The sequence below is a fragment of the Crassostrea angulata genome, chromosome 4 (genome assembly GCF_025612915.1).
Source record: "Crassostrea angulata isolate pt1a10 chromosome 4, ASM2561291v2, whole genome shotgun sequence".
In the NCBI taxonomy this organism is placed as follows: Eukaryota; Metazoa; Mollusca; class Bivalvia; order Ostreida; family Ostreidae; genus Magallana; species Magallana angulata.
The window spans coordinates 30728404-30746541 of record NC_069114.1 but is presented as its reverse complement, the minus strand read 5'-3'; the positions used below and the strand labels follow the sequence as shown (position 1 = coordinate 30746541).

Genomic DNA, 18138 nt, shown 5'->3' with positions numbered 1-18138 from the left:
AGTTGTCTTGTCGTTGTAGTTGCTTCCTGGCCTGGGATCCGAGTCTTGGTGCATTCTACGGTCCTGTTGGATTACTGGTCATCTTCAACCTAGTGTTCTTTCTGCGGATATCTTGTATCATCCAAGGGAGCACAAACAATCTCAACGAATCCAGCCACACGGAGGACATAAACGAGCTCGAGTTAGCTCACAACGGGGAGGACAACAACACCGAGATTCAGGCGCTCACTCAGACTAACAACCAGAGTAACATCGAGCCGTCACTCGGTGATGACTCGGAGACGAGATCATTAGTGTCGAGTGTGGCCGACCAGGAGAAGAGACCTCAGTCACAGCTATACGCAGTGATATCCATTCTGTTTTTATTTATTGTTTTCTGGGTCTGCGGTGCGGTGGCTGTCGCGGAACCTTTTAAATCCATTATTCCTATGCAGGAATTAATATTCAGTTATCTCTATGGAGTTACCTGTGCCATATTTGGAATATTCATGTTGTGTTATTTCTGTTTGTCTAGAAAGGATTCATGTTCCAGTTGGAAACGCTTCTTTTTGTGTGAAAAACATCCATTGTATGACATGTCTTATGAGGTAACCAATCACAGTGCCCTGAGCAATGGTCATGTGATCCAGGCAAACGGTAACTTAGATCCAGCTGTGAAATCGTACAATATTACGCAAGAGATGCCGAACGAAAGCGCAAAGCAATCCAATATCAATCTAGTCCCTGCCAATTCTAGTTCTTTAATAGAAGATTCAATAAATGATGGTGCTCACGATGGAAATGTGAAAGTATTCTACAACCCAAAGCAAAATGGAGTGGCCAAAAAGTTTTGGGAAAAACAAAGACACAATTCCCGATACATCAGCAGAGATGCTACCAAAGAATTCAATGGAAGTATCACATCGTTTTCAGGATCAGAGGCAAATAATCGGATCCAGAATACAGGGAACCACAGCGATGGACGATCCCATCTCAGCATAGAAATTCAGATCCAGCCCAAGGGGCTGCCGAACCACTCGCTAAACACCAGATCACCACTCCCTCCCCAGTTTAACAGCCCTGTTGTGGTTCCCCACAATGGAGTGCCTGGCCACCACACCCCTGTGTTTTCTATGGTGCCACTTGACAGGAACCACATCCCCCCAGTGGGTGGGTCAGGATCCGTTCTGGCCACAAGTACCTACTGCAGTACTGTGTCCTGCTGTGACTCACAGGCCGTGTCGCAGCACACAAGGTCACCAAGCTCGTGTTCTCTCGGGTCAAGGTCACATCCCAGTGCCTTCACTCCAGTGCCACAAAAAAATAACACTCTACCCAAACCTCATAAGACTTCTAATGGGAACTGCTCCCAGTCATCACCTCCAGCTTACGACTGTGTGATAATGAATGGCTCCCTGACAAGAATTCGGGACTTTGACGGCCAGAGTCAAATGAGCGATGCTCGTTGTCAAAGTCCAAGAGAGCACAGTTTACACAATGAGCCTCATTTAATGTTTCCCCCTCCCGGGCCCCTCAGTGCCCAAGAGGGCTGTACATATAAACAATATGGGTCAGTGGATGACCACATAACTAGTGAGCCCCAGCGAGCACAGAGAGCCCGATCGCATTCAGGGGGATACAGTTCGGACGCCAGTGCAAAAGGCCGAAGAAAAAGGGACAACAATTTTATTCAGGAGGTGCAACAGAGGATTCCGAATCCAGAAACTCATATGACCAACCAGTGTCGGTCTCCCATCCGATTTATGAACCAGGCACAAAGCAGCAACTATCTGAGCCCCAATATGGATGTTGGGAATCAGTCTGTAAATAGTAAACTCTCTCCACCGGATAGTGATAGTGGGATTAATAACAAGAGAAATCGTGCAAATGACTCGGATCACAATTCAGAGCCAAGCACCTCACATCATCGACGAAGGCCAAAAGGGCACGACCACCATCGCAACTCTCGTCACGCCCGGGGAAATCCAAGATCAAGGTTAGACTGGGAAAAAAATAATTCCAAAGCCAAGGCTATTCCTTATGCCTATGTGAATCATAACTATGCAGAAAGGGTGAGACAGAAGCTGAATTCCCAGAGTTCAATGGAGGCCAAAAATTACTGGGGATCCCCAAGCATGGAGGAGGATTCAACCTCATCGTCAGGGGACGAAGCTTGCTTTGATCACAATGTGTGGGTGCTACAAAACCAGCGCAAGCTAAAACGCAAGAAAGAAACCAGTGTGTAGCTGTTTCTATTTATGGTTAAGTTATTGTGAAATTGTGTATTTTTTAAAATGCGTCTTGCTGTATCAGTGCAATTCCAGTATTCTAATTTTTTTTTACATCAATGAAGATAATTTTGATAGCTTTAATGAATGTGGCATAGAAATCAAATCAGTTGTCTATGTTGTTTAACATCACAGCCAGAATTCAGTGCATTTTCTTTTTATACGAGGTTGTTTTATATTGCATGTAATGTTGTCATTCAGATTGTGAGAGGGTCATTTTTCATCAAATATTATTTGTCCAACCTTCATTTTTGAGGAATGGAGGTGTTCACATTTCGACTGCTGAATCCTTAAGGCAACATGTAACATTAAGATGTTGTGAACTGTAAATTGACAAAATCGGATTCTATATGACTTGATCCTTGGGTGGGAGGGGAGAAGAAATGCAAGTAATTTAAAAAGATTAACATTGATCTGCTGTAATACCCAAATTGTTCATATGGTGACAACTTTTTAGATTTTAGTAAAACAAAATTAAAGACATTGGTGGAAAGGCATTTGGAATATCAAGTTAGATATATTTTACTCAGGGATTGATTTATCTGATTGACTTGGATTTGAATGGACAAAAAGAAGTTTATTACTCTTTAATTTTTTTTTTTAGATAATTTTGTTTTTTTACATTTTATAATTTTTTTTTAATAAAGCCTCCAAGAGCATTAAATTTTTTTTATTAGGATTCAAGAAGTTGTGATTGCATTCTGAGTTCAGTTACCTGTTTATTTAGGCATTACTGTATTTATCTCTTGTCCGGGTGCTGATATTCACTGTGTATTTTCATTCATAGAGTACACACACGATTTTTTTTTTTTTTGGTTGTTATTTATTCGCCATTTTTATATACATCAAATTTGTTAGTGTATGATCTTAGTATTTTGTATTTGTCCCCTTTTTTTGAATGTGATTTGTAAATATATTTTAAAGATAATAAAAATCTCCTTACCATAGCGAGGGTGAGTTTTTCTTCTGCTTTAAATGAAGATGCACAGTACAAAAACATAAATGTTCATATTAAAGTTGATTCAGGAACATCACATACATAGAAATAATGATTTTGCAGTAGACCCCATCACAGTAACTGCTGAACTGGTCTTTTGCAGGGCAAAATCAGGGAAATATGATGTAATTACAATTTTTCTCTCTACATATATTTAATTCAATTTATAGTATCTACTGACTAAAACTTCACCAAACTTGATCAATTTTCTCTGCAAAACCAGTACTGCAGTTTTGAAATTTTGAAAGGGACTATGTCTGAAGGGAAAGCTGTGTATGCTCCAAATAAGTAAAGTTAATGTGAATAGTGCTTAATAATATCTGTTAGTTAGGCCATCACATTTAACTATGCATTTCTATTAAATGATTTGAACATGCTGGTGATAAAAGCCTGTAGTTACCAAATTTTACTTGTTTCAAACTTTAAATTAATAAATACATGTACCTAATGCAAAAAAGGCTAAAAAAAATGAAGATGCTTTGTAGAAGATGTGATATTATACAAGCTATACTGATGAAACTCAGTCTTTCAGCTAGTTTCAATTGATTTTCAGCAATTTTCCTTTTGTGCTTTGCTTTGGAGAATTTAGATGAAACATACTGTTCAGCTTCAAAATGAGATTCATAGGACTGTAGGAAATTTGGTGATCTTGTTTCACCATTGGGTTGGCTACAAGTGCAGAGTATTTAATTATAAAATGATTTTAAAGAATGGAGAACCAAATTCAAATTAACTTTTGCTTCAAAATTAATTTTCCAAAGATCTACACACACACACACACACTTCTATATCAACCCATAATCAGGTGAATGTGCATAAAAAAACAACCTGTATATTCTGAATTCTGACAAAATTGCCCAGATTCACTTTCGAAATTGATGAACTCTGCATGAACCAATTTAAGTAAAATTATGCAACATTATAGATTTTTCCTGTTTGGAAAACCAACACGCAAAAAGCTTTCTATATCGTGATGCTGATGCATATTAAGACAATTAATTCCCCTATGTGTAGCATTTATTGCACTTGACATTTAATGTTTATGTATATTAAATTACAGTAATCCAATATTCAGTCTGGTGAACTTGTGCCAGAGTACTGTAAACGTATTACATTTGGCTGTGTATTCCATTTAGTGTTTTTGGCGGAATGTGGCTTCCGTTAAATCAAGTACATCGCTAAATGCCATACATAGATGTATGAGAATAGTCACATTCAGGAATGCGCCAATTCAAATCCACGCCAACTTGTTCAAAAACTATTTTCCTCCAAACATTTTACGCGCTAAATATTATATGTTTACAGTATCCAGCAGTTTAATGCAAGAAAAAATTTGCTTTACTTTTTGTTGCTCCTATATATTGTTGCAATTAAGGGGGCTCAATGGTTGTGGCCATGTTGTGACTGTATTGATCTCCTTTAGAAATAGAGCTCTTAATAAAATCTAGAAAAAAACCCACATTTAAAATATATGGATATTTTCTTTTCTAAATAAGTTTATAGCAAAACGCATCATATCTTAGAATTTTAGGTGGTTCTGATGGTTAATTTATTGACCACAAAGCCACTCCAATAATAATCTCCAACATCCTGATTATATTGATATCTTGTGACAACACTAAACAGTAGCATCTTTCTATCCCATTATTTGAGTCGGTTGATTGACTCATTAGACATTTTGTTAGATACTACCACATTTATTGTACTTGGGAATGATCAATAAATAACTTCCTCTAGATACTCAATTTTATAAAAAGCCCAAAATGTTAAAACAAGTAACAAAATGTTTTCTGACAAACGCCTTTATTAAAATAAGTCTTGTACCTTGTTGACAATTTTCAGATACTTTTGTTGAGCACTTGTTTGAATGCTCAATAAAAAAAAAATAATCCACATACGAACGCGTAGGATTAACAACTACCCTGCATAGCATTTATTACAAAGGTAAAAAAATAAATATATAAATTATAAGACAAAATCATGAGACTTTGGTAAAAACAATATCCTGTACAGCATGCAAAAAAAGCACATCAAGGGGTCTTGGTAATTGGTAATGTAAATTTTTTGCAAACAAAAGCAATAATCTAGTATAACTTTATATGTACAAATTTTTACATGATACCAAGTCTCTTGGGCAAGTATAATTAACATTCATATGACCAAATAAAAAATCAATTATGGATCCGAAATAAATTTTTGGCATGCAGACAAATTGAATAATATTTCTTGATATTATGCAAAATTGGGGCGTTTTGAGCTTGCATCACTAGAAAATGTCAGAAAACAAGGAACTTGATCAAAGTACATGTATTTTCCTTAGATGTTGAAGTCCAGCTTCGTTGGGATCTTTTGCTTTGACTGGGTCAGGCCTTGCTCTAGAGTTACTGCTATCGTCTGGATTTGGAATTTCCTCCCTCGCTTCCTGGTGAGCTATAAATGGGAGCCAATGGGACAGCTAGCTAAAGCAACAAACAATCAAGTTTTGATTGAAGCCTGGGGCCGAGGACAGCTTGGCATGAGGATGAGTATCACAGTTGCTTGACTGAGCAATCAGTACACCTTCTTGAGCTGCTCATACATCATGAAAAACTAAATGCTGGTCAAGGTCCATCAAAATGCAAATCAATAAACATGTTCAACAATTTCTTTAAAAATATTCTTGAAAACAGGATAGAAATTTTTGGATAACAAGAAAGGATACAATGATATTCCATGGGCCCAGTCGAACCCAGGTTGGGCAAAACCCTTTGTATAATGCACGTGGTCCCTCTGATTTGACAGTCTGAAATACAGAGTTCAAAGTCAACTCAAATGTAATGAATTGAAAAAGCAATGCACACTTTAATTCACAACTATTTTTATCTGTATCTTTGAGATCAACTTCATCATTTTATTTAACTGAAGTGCCATTATTAAAAGAAATAGGTAAAAATCAAGGACATAAATATCACTATAAGAACATTACAAAGTCATAATGATTGATGGATTAAACAATTGAACAAGACGATACCTGGATTAGACAGTCTACGGAAGATTTGTAGATGGGTGCAGCCTCGACACCGCCGGATTTCAGAAGAGATGGCTTGTATTTTTTCTGGTTCATCATTCTTGTCTGAAAAAGAAAAGGCAGGTTGAACAAATATGGTCAAATCTCCCGTGTTAATCACAACATATAATGGCTATACTATACATGTACATTGCATATATTTTTACATAAAATAAAGAAGTGTGAGGCACATGTGTACACAAATAACATATTTAAGAACATGATTTATAGTATACAGTTTCAGGAAGGATTTTTTTATAGTACACATATCTGAATTATATTTTATATACTACTCACACATTAAATATACACTACTTCCTTGTTTTCTAAGTACCAAATGAGCACTTGTGATTTCCGTATAATATATATATCTACAAATAATCTAACTTTTCTAAGCAGGAATAAAAATGAAAATACCCTTCCCTGTGTTATTGCTAAATTTATGATATAACCCCTAGTAAAAAATATAACATCCCAATAAGATTAACAATTAATATTAGTTTGATAATTAACATTAATTTTAAACCATTTAATAAAAGTTTGATTTTTTTTTTAAATTTATCCAATGTTACTTTACTACATTTATTCATATATTTTAACTTTCAGTTTAACATTCCCAAGGCTAAAAGTCACTTCCGATTAAAACCCACTGATATTTTAAAAAAATAACCAAAATTTATTTTTCAAGGGAAGTTTTCAGGGGAAGTTTTCTCCAAAATATCACAAATGAGAACCATAAGATTTCAAATTGCCTTTTCCTACTCATCAAACAAATGCTCACTCAGTACAATTCCATAAAAGCTACTATTTGAGAATTCTATAATTTGTGGGGGGTAAAAAAATTAAATCAATTTGAAAAAAAAAAATTCTAATTCATAAAACTATGTAAAATTTGGAACACAAGTTCAACAGTTCTCGGAAAATATGGTTAGGATGACATACGCATGACTTATGTAAACCCACTATGTAATGAAAGTGAGGGTGGGAAAGGGCGGCAACGCTCATTGTGCCCCTCCTTCACCCTGCTTCTTCCGCGTACAGTGGGACAATCTGCCTTGATGTCGTCCATTTAGTCGACACTCTGCATCGGTCTTATGTTGAAGCTTAGAGCACCTTGAAAACAATGAACCATCCAACTAGATGAGTAGATATATGTGGCCTAGCTCACTAGACCACATGTACAAACACATAACAATTTTTCCAGTGTGAATTTTTTTTTCTGGCAATTTTTTTTTTGATTTGGTATGCAATACCATATTTGTATGCATTTGATGCCTCCTAATGTATCATTCTCTCAGAATTTAAGTTATACTTTATTCTTTACATTTTTTAAGAGGACTTTAAAAACATTAAAAACGGATAAAATTTTATCCAGTGAGTTTTTTCGTGTCAATTTTTGCAACACAGGAGACATCAAGTTGGGAGGGGCTCCACTGCAGTGCATTAGAACTCCTATCAAGTTCTTGCATAATTATGTCAAGTGTAATATCAATATTTTTGTGACATTTGAATCAACATGTTTATGTGAAACAAAGCAAAACACGAAGTAAAGATGAGTTCAGCAACGCTTGATATTATCTCTTAAGCTACATTAGTTCAAACTGTTATAATTATTAAAAAAAAAAAAAACACTCTTGACATTAAGTTTTAAGATTTTCTCATCTCAAGTGTTTGATGTTTAATTTCACATAGACATACTGATAAAACTTTTTTTTCAAAAAATTTATCTAAACAATGTCCTACTTATAACAAAACAATTAAAATCTTCAGAAAATCATACATGTGGCAATTATCTTTCATCAAATAAATTCAGGGAGAAATTTTTTAATCAGCGAAAAAGAATGAATTTAAAGATGGTGAAAAATGTGTCCAGCACGCCAACAACAAACTGAACTGTGTTGACAAAAAAACATCTTGGAAAGCACCTAGCATCCTACAGATTAGGCAAATCCAACCTTTAGGGACAGGTAGTAGAAGAGGCTATGCCAATCCCAAAGCTAGTAGATTCACCTATGTCCATCGGACCCTCGGCAAAGACAAGTATCTCCTACTTCGCAAAATAATCACAATTAAAATCCTCATCTTGGAATTCTTGTGAAGTCCTTTTAATCTAGAAGTACTAACAGACTTGAGAAATACTGACATCAAGACTTTAAACCAAAACTCAAAATGACAGGCAAGATATACAGATATATTCTTGAAAAATCAAATCTTTTCCTCAAGCCATTTAAGCCCTTTAGTGTCCACATTGACAATACCGAGACGAATAATAGAAAATTGCATTGCTGAAAATCTCAATAAAATAAGAAAGCTGTTGGTATTCCGTTGATTCCAGCATTTGGTAGGAGAAGACAACCCCAATGATTGCTGCCGTGTGGACAAGTTTTTCACCATATACAAATCAAAATTACCTAACTCATAATTTGTGATAATATTAGACCTGTTCATTAGCACTGCAGGGGCAATAAATGTCTTGTTGATACACAATCAATCTCAGGATTTTCTTCTTTTTAAAAAAATGCAAGTTGTGATATTTTTCGAATCTTAAATACAAGGCTGTTTTTTTTTCTGCATTGTTTTCCAAATTGTTGACAAACATTTTTCCATTAAATCTCAAAGAAAATATTGTTTTTCAATTTTGTAAAAAAAATTTAATTACTCATACAGTTGACAAAGACCTTTGCAGTGTTTAATTTTTTTCTCCAAATAAATCTCCTGTTTGAGTCAATGTATTCTTGATATTAGTGTATCATCTAGACATTATGTGGACCTTGGCGGGAAAAAGAAAGTGGATGATGGTTAAAAAAAGCAGCTGTTACTTCCAAAAGTATTACCTTGACAACGTCGATGGGTGTGGAAAACACAGCTCCTACAAGACCTGCAGCGAAACTTGCCCTACAAAAAAGAAAATTTCATCTTGAAAATCAGTGCCTTTTGAAATCCCCCTAGCTATAAAGTGCCAAAGCTTTGTTTATCTATGTATAGCAATAACTTAATTGAGCTGATAATTTTTTTTTGAGACTGCCGAGGTTTCGAGATACTGGTTAATATGCACGTCAACAAAGAAAATGTGTTTATAGTTGAATCTGTCAAATCTAACTCACTCCAGAAAAAATATACTTATTTAAGATTTCCCTGTTTGAGAAAATGTAATTTCAACACTAAATGAAAAGCTTATGGTTAAAACCTAAGACTAATGATTTCCCCTTTAAAAGATCAACCACAGAATGCCCCAGTCTAATTACCCTGTTATGGTGCGCCCTACTTACATGAAATGAGTGGACATGCTGTCCTCGAGATGCAGGTTGTGTCGGAGCTGGAACTTGCAGATGTCGTAGGCTGGCAGGATCACCCCGGCTACGGTGGCCGCCCTCTGTGCAGTGGGACTGACACCCTGTCAAAAACACAGAAAACTCCAATGTCATTTCATTCCACGCAACGTAGTGAAACCTAACTGCTTGTCAATATTTGTCAAAAACACACAAGCATGCCCATGTCATTTTATTCCACATAATTATCTTTGCACTATTTAAACTATACTGGTTGTCAATATTGTCAATAATTTTTCTTACTTTTTAAAAACAAGAAATCATCTATTAAAACATAAAGCTCTTATTCACAAAAGCTGATAAAGACTCGGTACTTATATTTTTTGCAATTTCCAGTATAAACAGGATAAATTTTTAAACACTTATGAATGCTCTATCACTTAGCAAACGGACAAAAAATCAGCTTAATCCACTAAAACTTGATGGTTTTGAATGAAGTCATCACTTAAATTAGAGAAAAACAGAGACTTTATTTACCCTCCACAGGCCTGGCACTCCTTCCTGTTTGTAAATCTTAACAAAAGCCTGAGTGAAGGTTTCTCTTCCTCCGTTCTCTTTCTGAGCCTGCATGCGCACCTGTACATATAGGAAAACAGGATATAAATCTACAGTATATTCTATACATCCTGTTTGTCTGAATAATATTAAATAACTATGTTTGTATAAGTTTTTTCATAATACCCTACAGGACAGTTGAACTTAGTTACTTAATATCATATTTGACACGTAACTCTATTTGAATTTTTCATCATACTTGGTGAATAATTATCTCTTAAAGGAACTTGCACCTAATGAAGAGGGGTTGGAAGTGGGGGTGGGGCGTCAGGTTGGCTTACCTTGAGCACATCTGTTGGGTTGGATATAACACTTCCCACGACTCCGGCAACCACCCCGCAAAACACATTGATTGGTAAAGTCTCATCTATAATAAAGCAGTGGCAAATTTTACAATTGCAATGACATTTACCCTCTTTCAAACAATTCCCCTCATTAATCTTTTCCATTTTTTTTTCTGCTTCTCTAATATTAAGAACATATTTTTTTATAAAAAAATTATGAAACAAATCCAATTAACTCTAATTTGAATTTAGCATCCCTCAGAGAATGTTATACACTGTTAAGAAAAAGCTATGTACCCATGATGAAAATATTTTAAATAGGTCCAGTAATTTTATAACAATTGTTTAAGTTTACCATCTGGATTTGGAACGATAATGCCTTTCAATGAATAGTAAACACCAATCTTTATAGTTCCATAAGCTGACTGTCTAAGGAGAGCAGGTACTAAGCTGTAAAACATATCAATAATTTTCATTAAAAATATTCTAACGGTAATTAGTCTTTAAAAATAAACAACTAGAACTTGAATTTAATTTTTATTTAAATTTCCCTCTATAAGATCTTTGGCTCATTCAATTTTTATTCAAAATAAAGAATTTAACCTTAAGGTGCCTCACTACACCTTGAATTAGTTTCTCATATCAGGAAAAAATTACTTGATTATGATAGAAAGCATGATGGATAAGAAGTATATTTATTAAATAGGCGAAAAAATGTGCAATTTTAGATAAAAATGGTATTTTCAAAAATTTCATTCAGTAAGCATAAACAAAAGCCCCAGGTGGATTCGAACTCATGACCTGCGGTTCACAAGCCTGATACTTTAACCACTGAGCTATGACGATACACATCTGAATCGATTGAAACAGTTAGTTTAACAAAACATTTAAATCGCCATCTTGTGACGTAGTGTCTTAAAAAGTATAAGTCTCGGTGTAATGAAGTACCTTAAATATGAATTTTCTTTTCAAACAACTAACACTGTTTAACAACACTGCAACTGGTTAGCTAAAACTGATTTTCATTGATCGTTGGCAAGTTGCCAAAACATGAATGGATATTGTGTTAACTCGAATGCATTTTCTATGGACTAGAGCCAAAACTACATATTAATTCACATACAACCATTGAAGAATCCCGTTCCAAGTTAGGTTTTAAAAGGGCAAAGAATGATAAATGTGCCCATTAAATCTCTGACATGGCAACAGTCAAAAAATAGCTATGTACCAGAATGACCCAATTTTTTTAGCATGCTAAAGATTTCCTCGTATTCATTACATTTCACTGTTTAAGGTTAATCACATGTAACTAGACTATTGTAACATTTTGTCCCTTACCCTGAATATAATGCCCGAATTCCTTCCTCTGCATATATTCGTTTCAGAGCATGGATCATGCCCCGATACTTAATCTCCTTAAGACGGGCATCGATGGTTTGTCCTTGCACTTGGAGACGAGTTTTTGTTGTATCAATGGGAAATGTTCCTGTGAAGAAACAAAACATTTGTCAATCAGCCAAATGAATATCCACATAAAAAATGGATTTTTTAAGTTTTCACTACGTAAAGTTGAATCTTTTTTAATTTCATCAAAATCAACAAATTATCCAAAAAAAAACCAAAACAAAAATATTTAAAGATGAAATAAAACAAAATATAAGAAAGAGGAGACTTTAATTATGATTTTACCACTTTCAGCAGCAACAGATGCAATTCCTCCATAAATAAAGGGACGCCAATCGTTCATTCCTTTATGGGCTTTGAAACTAACGGGGAAGATATTCTCTTCTTCAATCTTGGAGCGAAAAAAGGGGGAAATTTTCAATTGATCTGTAAAAATGTAAATCATAAAATGATAGAAAATTTGTAAGTGCTTTCTGAACTGTCTGGCCTATTTAGCAGCAGAAAATAACTTGGTCTAGCGTACTGTTTACCTTTAAATAGCTGTTGACCAACTGACCAGGTTACCTGTGTGGGGTCAGAGGTTGTTTACCTAGTGGGAGTGAAGGGAAAAGTACGCAGAACAGTACACAACGTAACACTCCCCTGGAATTTGCCAGGATTAGATCAGGACTGAACGCATGAGGAACCTTCATGCACAGTCTGTGCTAACCTAACCTTACAAGTCTAGATATTCACCTTAAACTATCAGACATGTTACACAAGTGATAGCACGATACCTGAAGGACATAAAACACTGCAATTTACATAATATATCTGTAGAAAAAAAAAGTAAATTCATTTTGGCAGACTTACTTTTTTAGATCAATATATGCATCAATTCTAATTCTTCACAACATATAAAAGTGACTCTTTTTCTGGTTGGTTAGATTTTTTTTTATCCCCAAGCACATAAAAATTTCAATCATGCATCAGATCCCAATTTGAAAGGAAATTAATTAAATGATACACCTTTACACCCTGCCATTACTTTTTAATTGCTTCATCTTAAATTATACCTTATTCCAAAAGGAAAATTAACATAATCATCCTGTTGGAGAAATCAGTTTAATCACAAGTACATCCTGGAGCGCATTCTTATACAAATAGACTAGTGTTGATCACCTAACAAAATCTGATTTTTTGCCAAATTATTCTTGCAGTACATATATTTCCACCAAAACATTAAGAATAGGTCAAGGATGCAAAATTGTATAATGTATTGTTGCACACAAAAACATTGTCTGAGGGTTTTTTTTGTAATAGGTTGCCAAAAATGTCATTTCAACTATCAAAGGAATAACTCTTTTGTTCCTCATACAAAATTGACTAAAGGTCAAACCCCCCCCAAGTTTAAATAGAGATCTGTGTCACTCTGTTAATTTCTTTATGTTTGAAATAAAAAAATCCAAAACAAAAGAACCTCTTTAACAACCCAAAGTTTGGAATTCATTCAAAATTCTAACTTTTTGAATGCCTTTAAACTATTCATAAGATTTCTTTCCAAGGAATGATTGATTCTTGCCAACTCCTAACTAGCAAATCAATAACAAATTCCTTTTAAGGAACGTAAACATACACCTATACCATTACAAGGTATGCAACAATAAATATACAGTAAGAAAACATTACATAGTGTTTAAAAAAAATACATGATTATGTTAATGTTAATTTATCAAAATCCCTTATAAGGTTAAATACATCAAAACTGTTAAACAAAGAATTCTTTAATCTATAATTAAATGAGGGGAATGCAGATAAAATTGTAAATATTTTATAACCAACAAAAAATGTCTCGCCGCGTCTGGAAAACCGGCAGTTTATGTGCATACATTTGGCATGCCGCCAACTATCGAATTACGTACACGAAATCATATTGTAAAGAAATTACAAACATGAAATTGCTTACACACACGGCATAATTATTAGTATTGTTTATATTCGTTACACACACCGTATATACACTGTAAATAAGCTAGAAGTCTATGTTTACATTTTCTTTAGTTTTGACCTTGGCATGTGGCTAGCATGGTTGATCAGCGTGATCACGCATGTTTCGTGATTTTTCTTTTCAAGGAAATTGAGTCTGCGATTTATTTATCCAGAAATCAGCCTAATGGCATATAAGATATACAAATGTCGTAGAATTACTCACCAAAACGGTTTTCTAACGGGCGAATTCAAACTTCCTTACTCAGACGTGTACACTTATTCACTGTTGATGTCGGCGCGACTATGGTGCCCTCTATTAGAGAGCATGCGCATTACGGAGTGCTCGTTCTCCCGGTAAAATTCCATACGTGCCTGTTTTGCTCACATTGCGTAAATAATCTTTCAGATAATAAAATTTCTGTTAAGTTCCATTCCCTTTGGTGATTCATGCTGGTATGAAAAAACACATAACCCACGTATCGCTATTTTCATAGTCATAGCCATTTCATTGTTTATATTTACATCTTCTAAAAATTAATAAATTAAAAGAGTAGACAAAAGTAACCAGTAAATAATTGGTAATGGTCATCAACACGTAACAGTGCCCCCTTTTTCACATCAAATATGTTCCTGAAATTTCCTAAAAACTGCGCACCCCCCCCCCCACTCTCACTTTCAAAAATTAAAGTTGGAGTGAAAACAAGGACATGAAGGTATACGCACTGGCGACAGTATAGACAGGTGGTCAGGGGGAGCGTAGTAAGTCTGTGCAGCTAAGTGAGCTGGTGATGACACTATTTAATTATGGCCATTCAGTGCTGCACAGAAATTGTTAATAGTTTACAAACTCACCTGTTTTGTTGTTTTTCTGTTTTTCTGTTTGTTTGGTCTTTTTTTTACTTTTTTAAAAATTAATATACATCGAGTGTAAATATATGAATATATTTATATCATTCAGTATTTTTGTCTATCAGAAAACTACCAATCAATTTTGCAATGTATATATATGGTCCAATACATTTCATCAACGATCATTTTAATATCAAGTTTATTGCACAGTTGCTGAAAATTACACAAATATAAGTAATAATATGGGCTTTATTGGATTTGAGTACCCCCGATCAGATTTGACCACTTCAAGAATGATTCCTTATTACGTGTTGTCATAGAAAACAAAATAAGAAAAGAACTTTTGGGAAAGCGTGAAATCTGTATTTCAGTCTGATTTATAAAATACAATTAATACACAGTGATTTCAATTGAATTTTATCTTTAATTTTAAATACATTTGAATCATCTGAATCAGACAGAAGTATACACGCGATTGAAAATAATCATAAGATCGAAAGCTACATGCATGACTTCTCATATTTCTTTCTTTCTTTCTTTCTTTCTTTCTTTTTCTGCATTACATTGTACTTTAAAAGCGGATCAAAGAAATCTGAAAATCTGAACAAATCCTTTGTGTTAAATGCTTTTTATAGAACAAGTTTAGTTGGTTCTGTTCCAGATCTCGATTTTCGACATGAATGGCATTGAAAGATTAACATGTCATCTGCAATCAAATGGAATAGATCTCTATTTTGAAACGAATTACAAATACTGAGATCTTTGATCTGCTCCTTATGACTTACCCAAAATTTTTGTGAAAGGCAATCTATGCAAGAAGCGTCAATTGAATAAAAATTGTAAGCCACTCCGAAATTGACGCACAAATCTTGTGGAAATCTATATACTGTGCTATATAGTAGTTTTGTAGAATGTGTGTAAATCTATATTTTTTTTTTTTGCACTTTTCTGTTTTAAAACACTAACTGATTTAAAAATTGAAAGGTCATTGTAAGAGAGAGAGAGAGAAAGAGAGAAAGAGAGAGAGAGATTGCACTCAGCCTACATGGTGTCACTTCTAAAAATAATTCCATGAAGAATTTAAGTACATGACGAACAATTTAATGAAGAGGGTATACTGTTATTACTTAGTGTGTGTTGATGTGTTGATTTTGTGTCATATACTACAGAATATATGCATATATATAAACCGACATATACTAGGAGTACCACTACCCCCCCCCCCCCCCCCCACACACACACACTTTCTTATTTTTTCATTTGCAGTAATAATTATTTTCTTTGGGCTGTGACCAATCTCTAAAACGTGACAGAAGTAACAAAAAAAAAATGATTACATTACTCGTCATATGGATGTGGTGGACAAGTCAGGAATGGGGTTTCCGGGGTAGTACATGTAGTATCCATAGGTGACTGGATTTTTCCTGGCCCGTGCGTGAAAATAGCATGCAACCACGAATATCTCTGTAGATAATAATGTACTCACGCCAATCTACCTACATGGTTTGTGTTTGATGGGAGGTTTACACAGTGTAGAAGTTTTTTTAATTGCCTAACACGCAAAATCAAACAGTGCGCATGCATTAAAGGGTAGGCAAATGATTTCCGAGGAAAAACAAAACTCGAATTAGTTAAATTTTTTTTATTGACTCCTATGTGAGAGGGGAAATTAGCAACATATCAATTATAATGTGCACAGTTCAATAAACCCTAACGCACTATACACTATACATAGGTAAAAAGTTTCAAACTGGGTGAACTACTTTGCAAGTGTGTAAATGATATTTACCTTTACAATAAGAGTAAGTGTTCTGTGAAGTATGTAAAGTGTTCGTATATCTGGCATAATACCTGTACATGTGTCGAGGTTGAATGACCCCCCCCCCCCTCCTCCCCTTCGAAAGCCCCAGTTGTTATACAACCACCCTTTCGGTTTGGGGCGGCTTCGGGTAGAGGTCACTTTATAATATATAGCCTGGCTCCCACTCCCTATTACGCTCTTCAGGGTTTCCTGACGAGTGTGATGAGAAGGGTGGTTTTAATCTGACTGTGTTGATTACGTAGGTTCCCATACAGTGGCATAGACCCCTTTTTCAGTCGACATCTTTCTAATACTTTTTACATAAAGAACCTTGACCTCTTTCTATACTTATTCACGTGAGGAATTAACCTCGACCTCTTTCTATGCTATTAACACAAAGAGCCCCCCCACCCCCCCCCCCAATCCAACAGCCGGATTAGGACTGATTTGGAATTTTTTTTACGAATTTGCTATAGTCATGGTAAAAAAAAAATTTTTTTTTAAATGTAAATGCCCCCTAATGACCCTTAATTAATGAATAAACATATTTTCATATATTATTTATTTATGAAATTCTATAGATAAAATCCAATTAAACCAAATACTTATAGGAGAGAACTCCGTAATGCTTGGTGAGATGGAAGATCTATGATATAGCCACTCTTTCCATGCACTGGTTATACATGTACTTACATACACGTACACTCTATCGATAGCCAAACTTTAGATTGGAAGTATATTTATATTATTATTAATATTTATTACCTAATCAAAGGGATTTTGTTGTTTTATTACAAATTAAATATTTGCGTCTATTTTGAACTGCCGGTCAATAGACTGCGATCTATTAGACCGCCGGTCAATAGACTGTGATCTATTAGACCACCGGTCAATAGACTGTGATCTATTGGACCACCGGTCAATAGACTGCGATCTATTGGACCAGCAACGTATTTCAGAACGCGGATATGCTAATGTTAAATCCTTTCGATAGTTCTCAGGGAATGTATATTCCTTAATATAGACGCTGTTTTTAGTACTCGGTGAAACCAAACTCAATGTTATCAAAGAGGAGTATCAAATAATCAACAGTTTTAAAGCTTTAAAGTAAGGTAAAAGACTATTTAAAATCTAATGGGTTGCCGACTCCCCCTTCTTTGTGTAAACTAAATTTAAATATTAAATTGAGATGTTGTAATGCATGCAACAGGTTTTGTGCATGTAAAAGATAAAAAAAAATCTTAATATATTGCATAATGGCACGAAAACCATCTGCAATATGCAAATTGTAAACCCCGAAACTAAAAATGGAATTAGGTAATAAAACAATTATTTAATGCTTGAACAGTCAATAGTCCAGAATTTTTTCCCTTGGTGCAGGGAACAGCTCAGTATGATCTATTGCCCTCGGCCGATGGCCTCGGGCAATAGATCATACTGAGCTGTTCCCTGCACCAAGGGAAAAAATATTCTGGTCTATTGACTGCTCAAGCATTAAATAATTGTATAATATTATGGGAAATGCCTCACTATCAACATGTACTTGCATGTGTACATACCAGCCCCATGCACTGCGCCACTGTCTCATGAGAGAGCAAGTTACACGTCTCGACTTTTATATAATAAGGTTCTGTGCAA

At 34.9% G+C, this 18138-nt stretch overlaps 2 protein-coding genes across 5 annotated transcripts in view; one reads left to right on the top strand and one right to left on the bottom strand.

The window, feature by feature from the left end:
* Positions 1-3214, top strand: part of LOC128179589 (adhesion G protein-coupled receptor A3-like) — a 53518-nt gene extending 50304 nt beyond the window's left edge. For both annotated transcript variants that reach the window (XM_052847047.1, XM_052847046.1), the window contains one exon: positions 20-3214. In XM_052847047.1, the coding sequence (XP_052703007.1) occupies positions 20-2225 (2206 nt within the window). In that variant the 3' untranslated portion in view covers positions 2226-3214. The remainder of the gene's footprint in view (positions 1-19) is intronic.
* A 1836-nt stretch (positions 3215-5050) lies between these two features.
* Positions 5051-14215, bottom strand: LOC128180670 (kidney mitochondrial carrier protein 1-like). Of its 3 annotated transcripts, none has more exons than XM_052848804.1 (11): positions 14074-14215; positions 12168-12308; positions 11817-11964; positions 10834-10928; positions 10476-10561; positions 10117-10215; positions 9580-9704; positions 9145-9205; positions 6275-6376; positions 5966-6046; positions 5051-5853 (listed from the first exon to the last, which is right to left on the bottom strand). In XM_052848804.1, the coding sequence occupies exons 2-11, from the start codon at positions 12223-12225 to the stop codon at positions 5815-5817; spliced, it is 894 nt and encodes a 297-aa protein (XP_052704764.1). In that variant the 5' UTR covers positions 12226-12308; positions 14074-14215; the 3' UTR covers positions 5051-5814. The 3 variants fall into 3 exon arrangements, with proteins under 3 accessions (XP_052704764.1, XP_052704765.1, XP_052704766.1); XM_052848805.1 differs by lacking the exon at positions 14074-14215 and adding an exon at positions 12938-13081; XM_052848806.1 differs by lacking the exons at positions 5051-5853; positions 5966-6046; positions 6275-6376 and adding an exon at positions 7021-7423.
* Positions 14216-18138: the final 3923 nt, after the last annotated feature.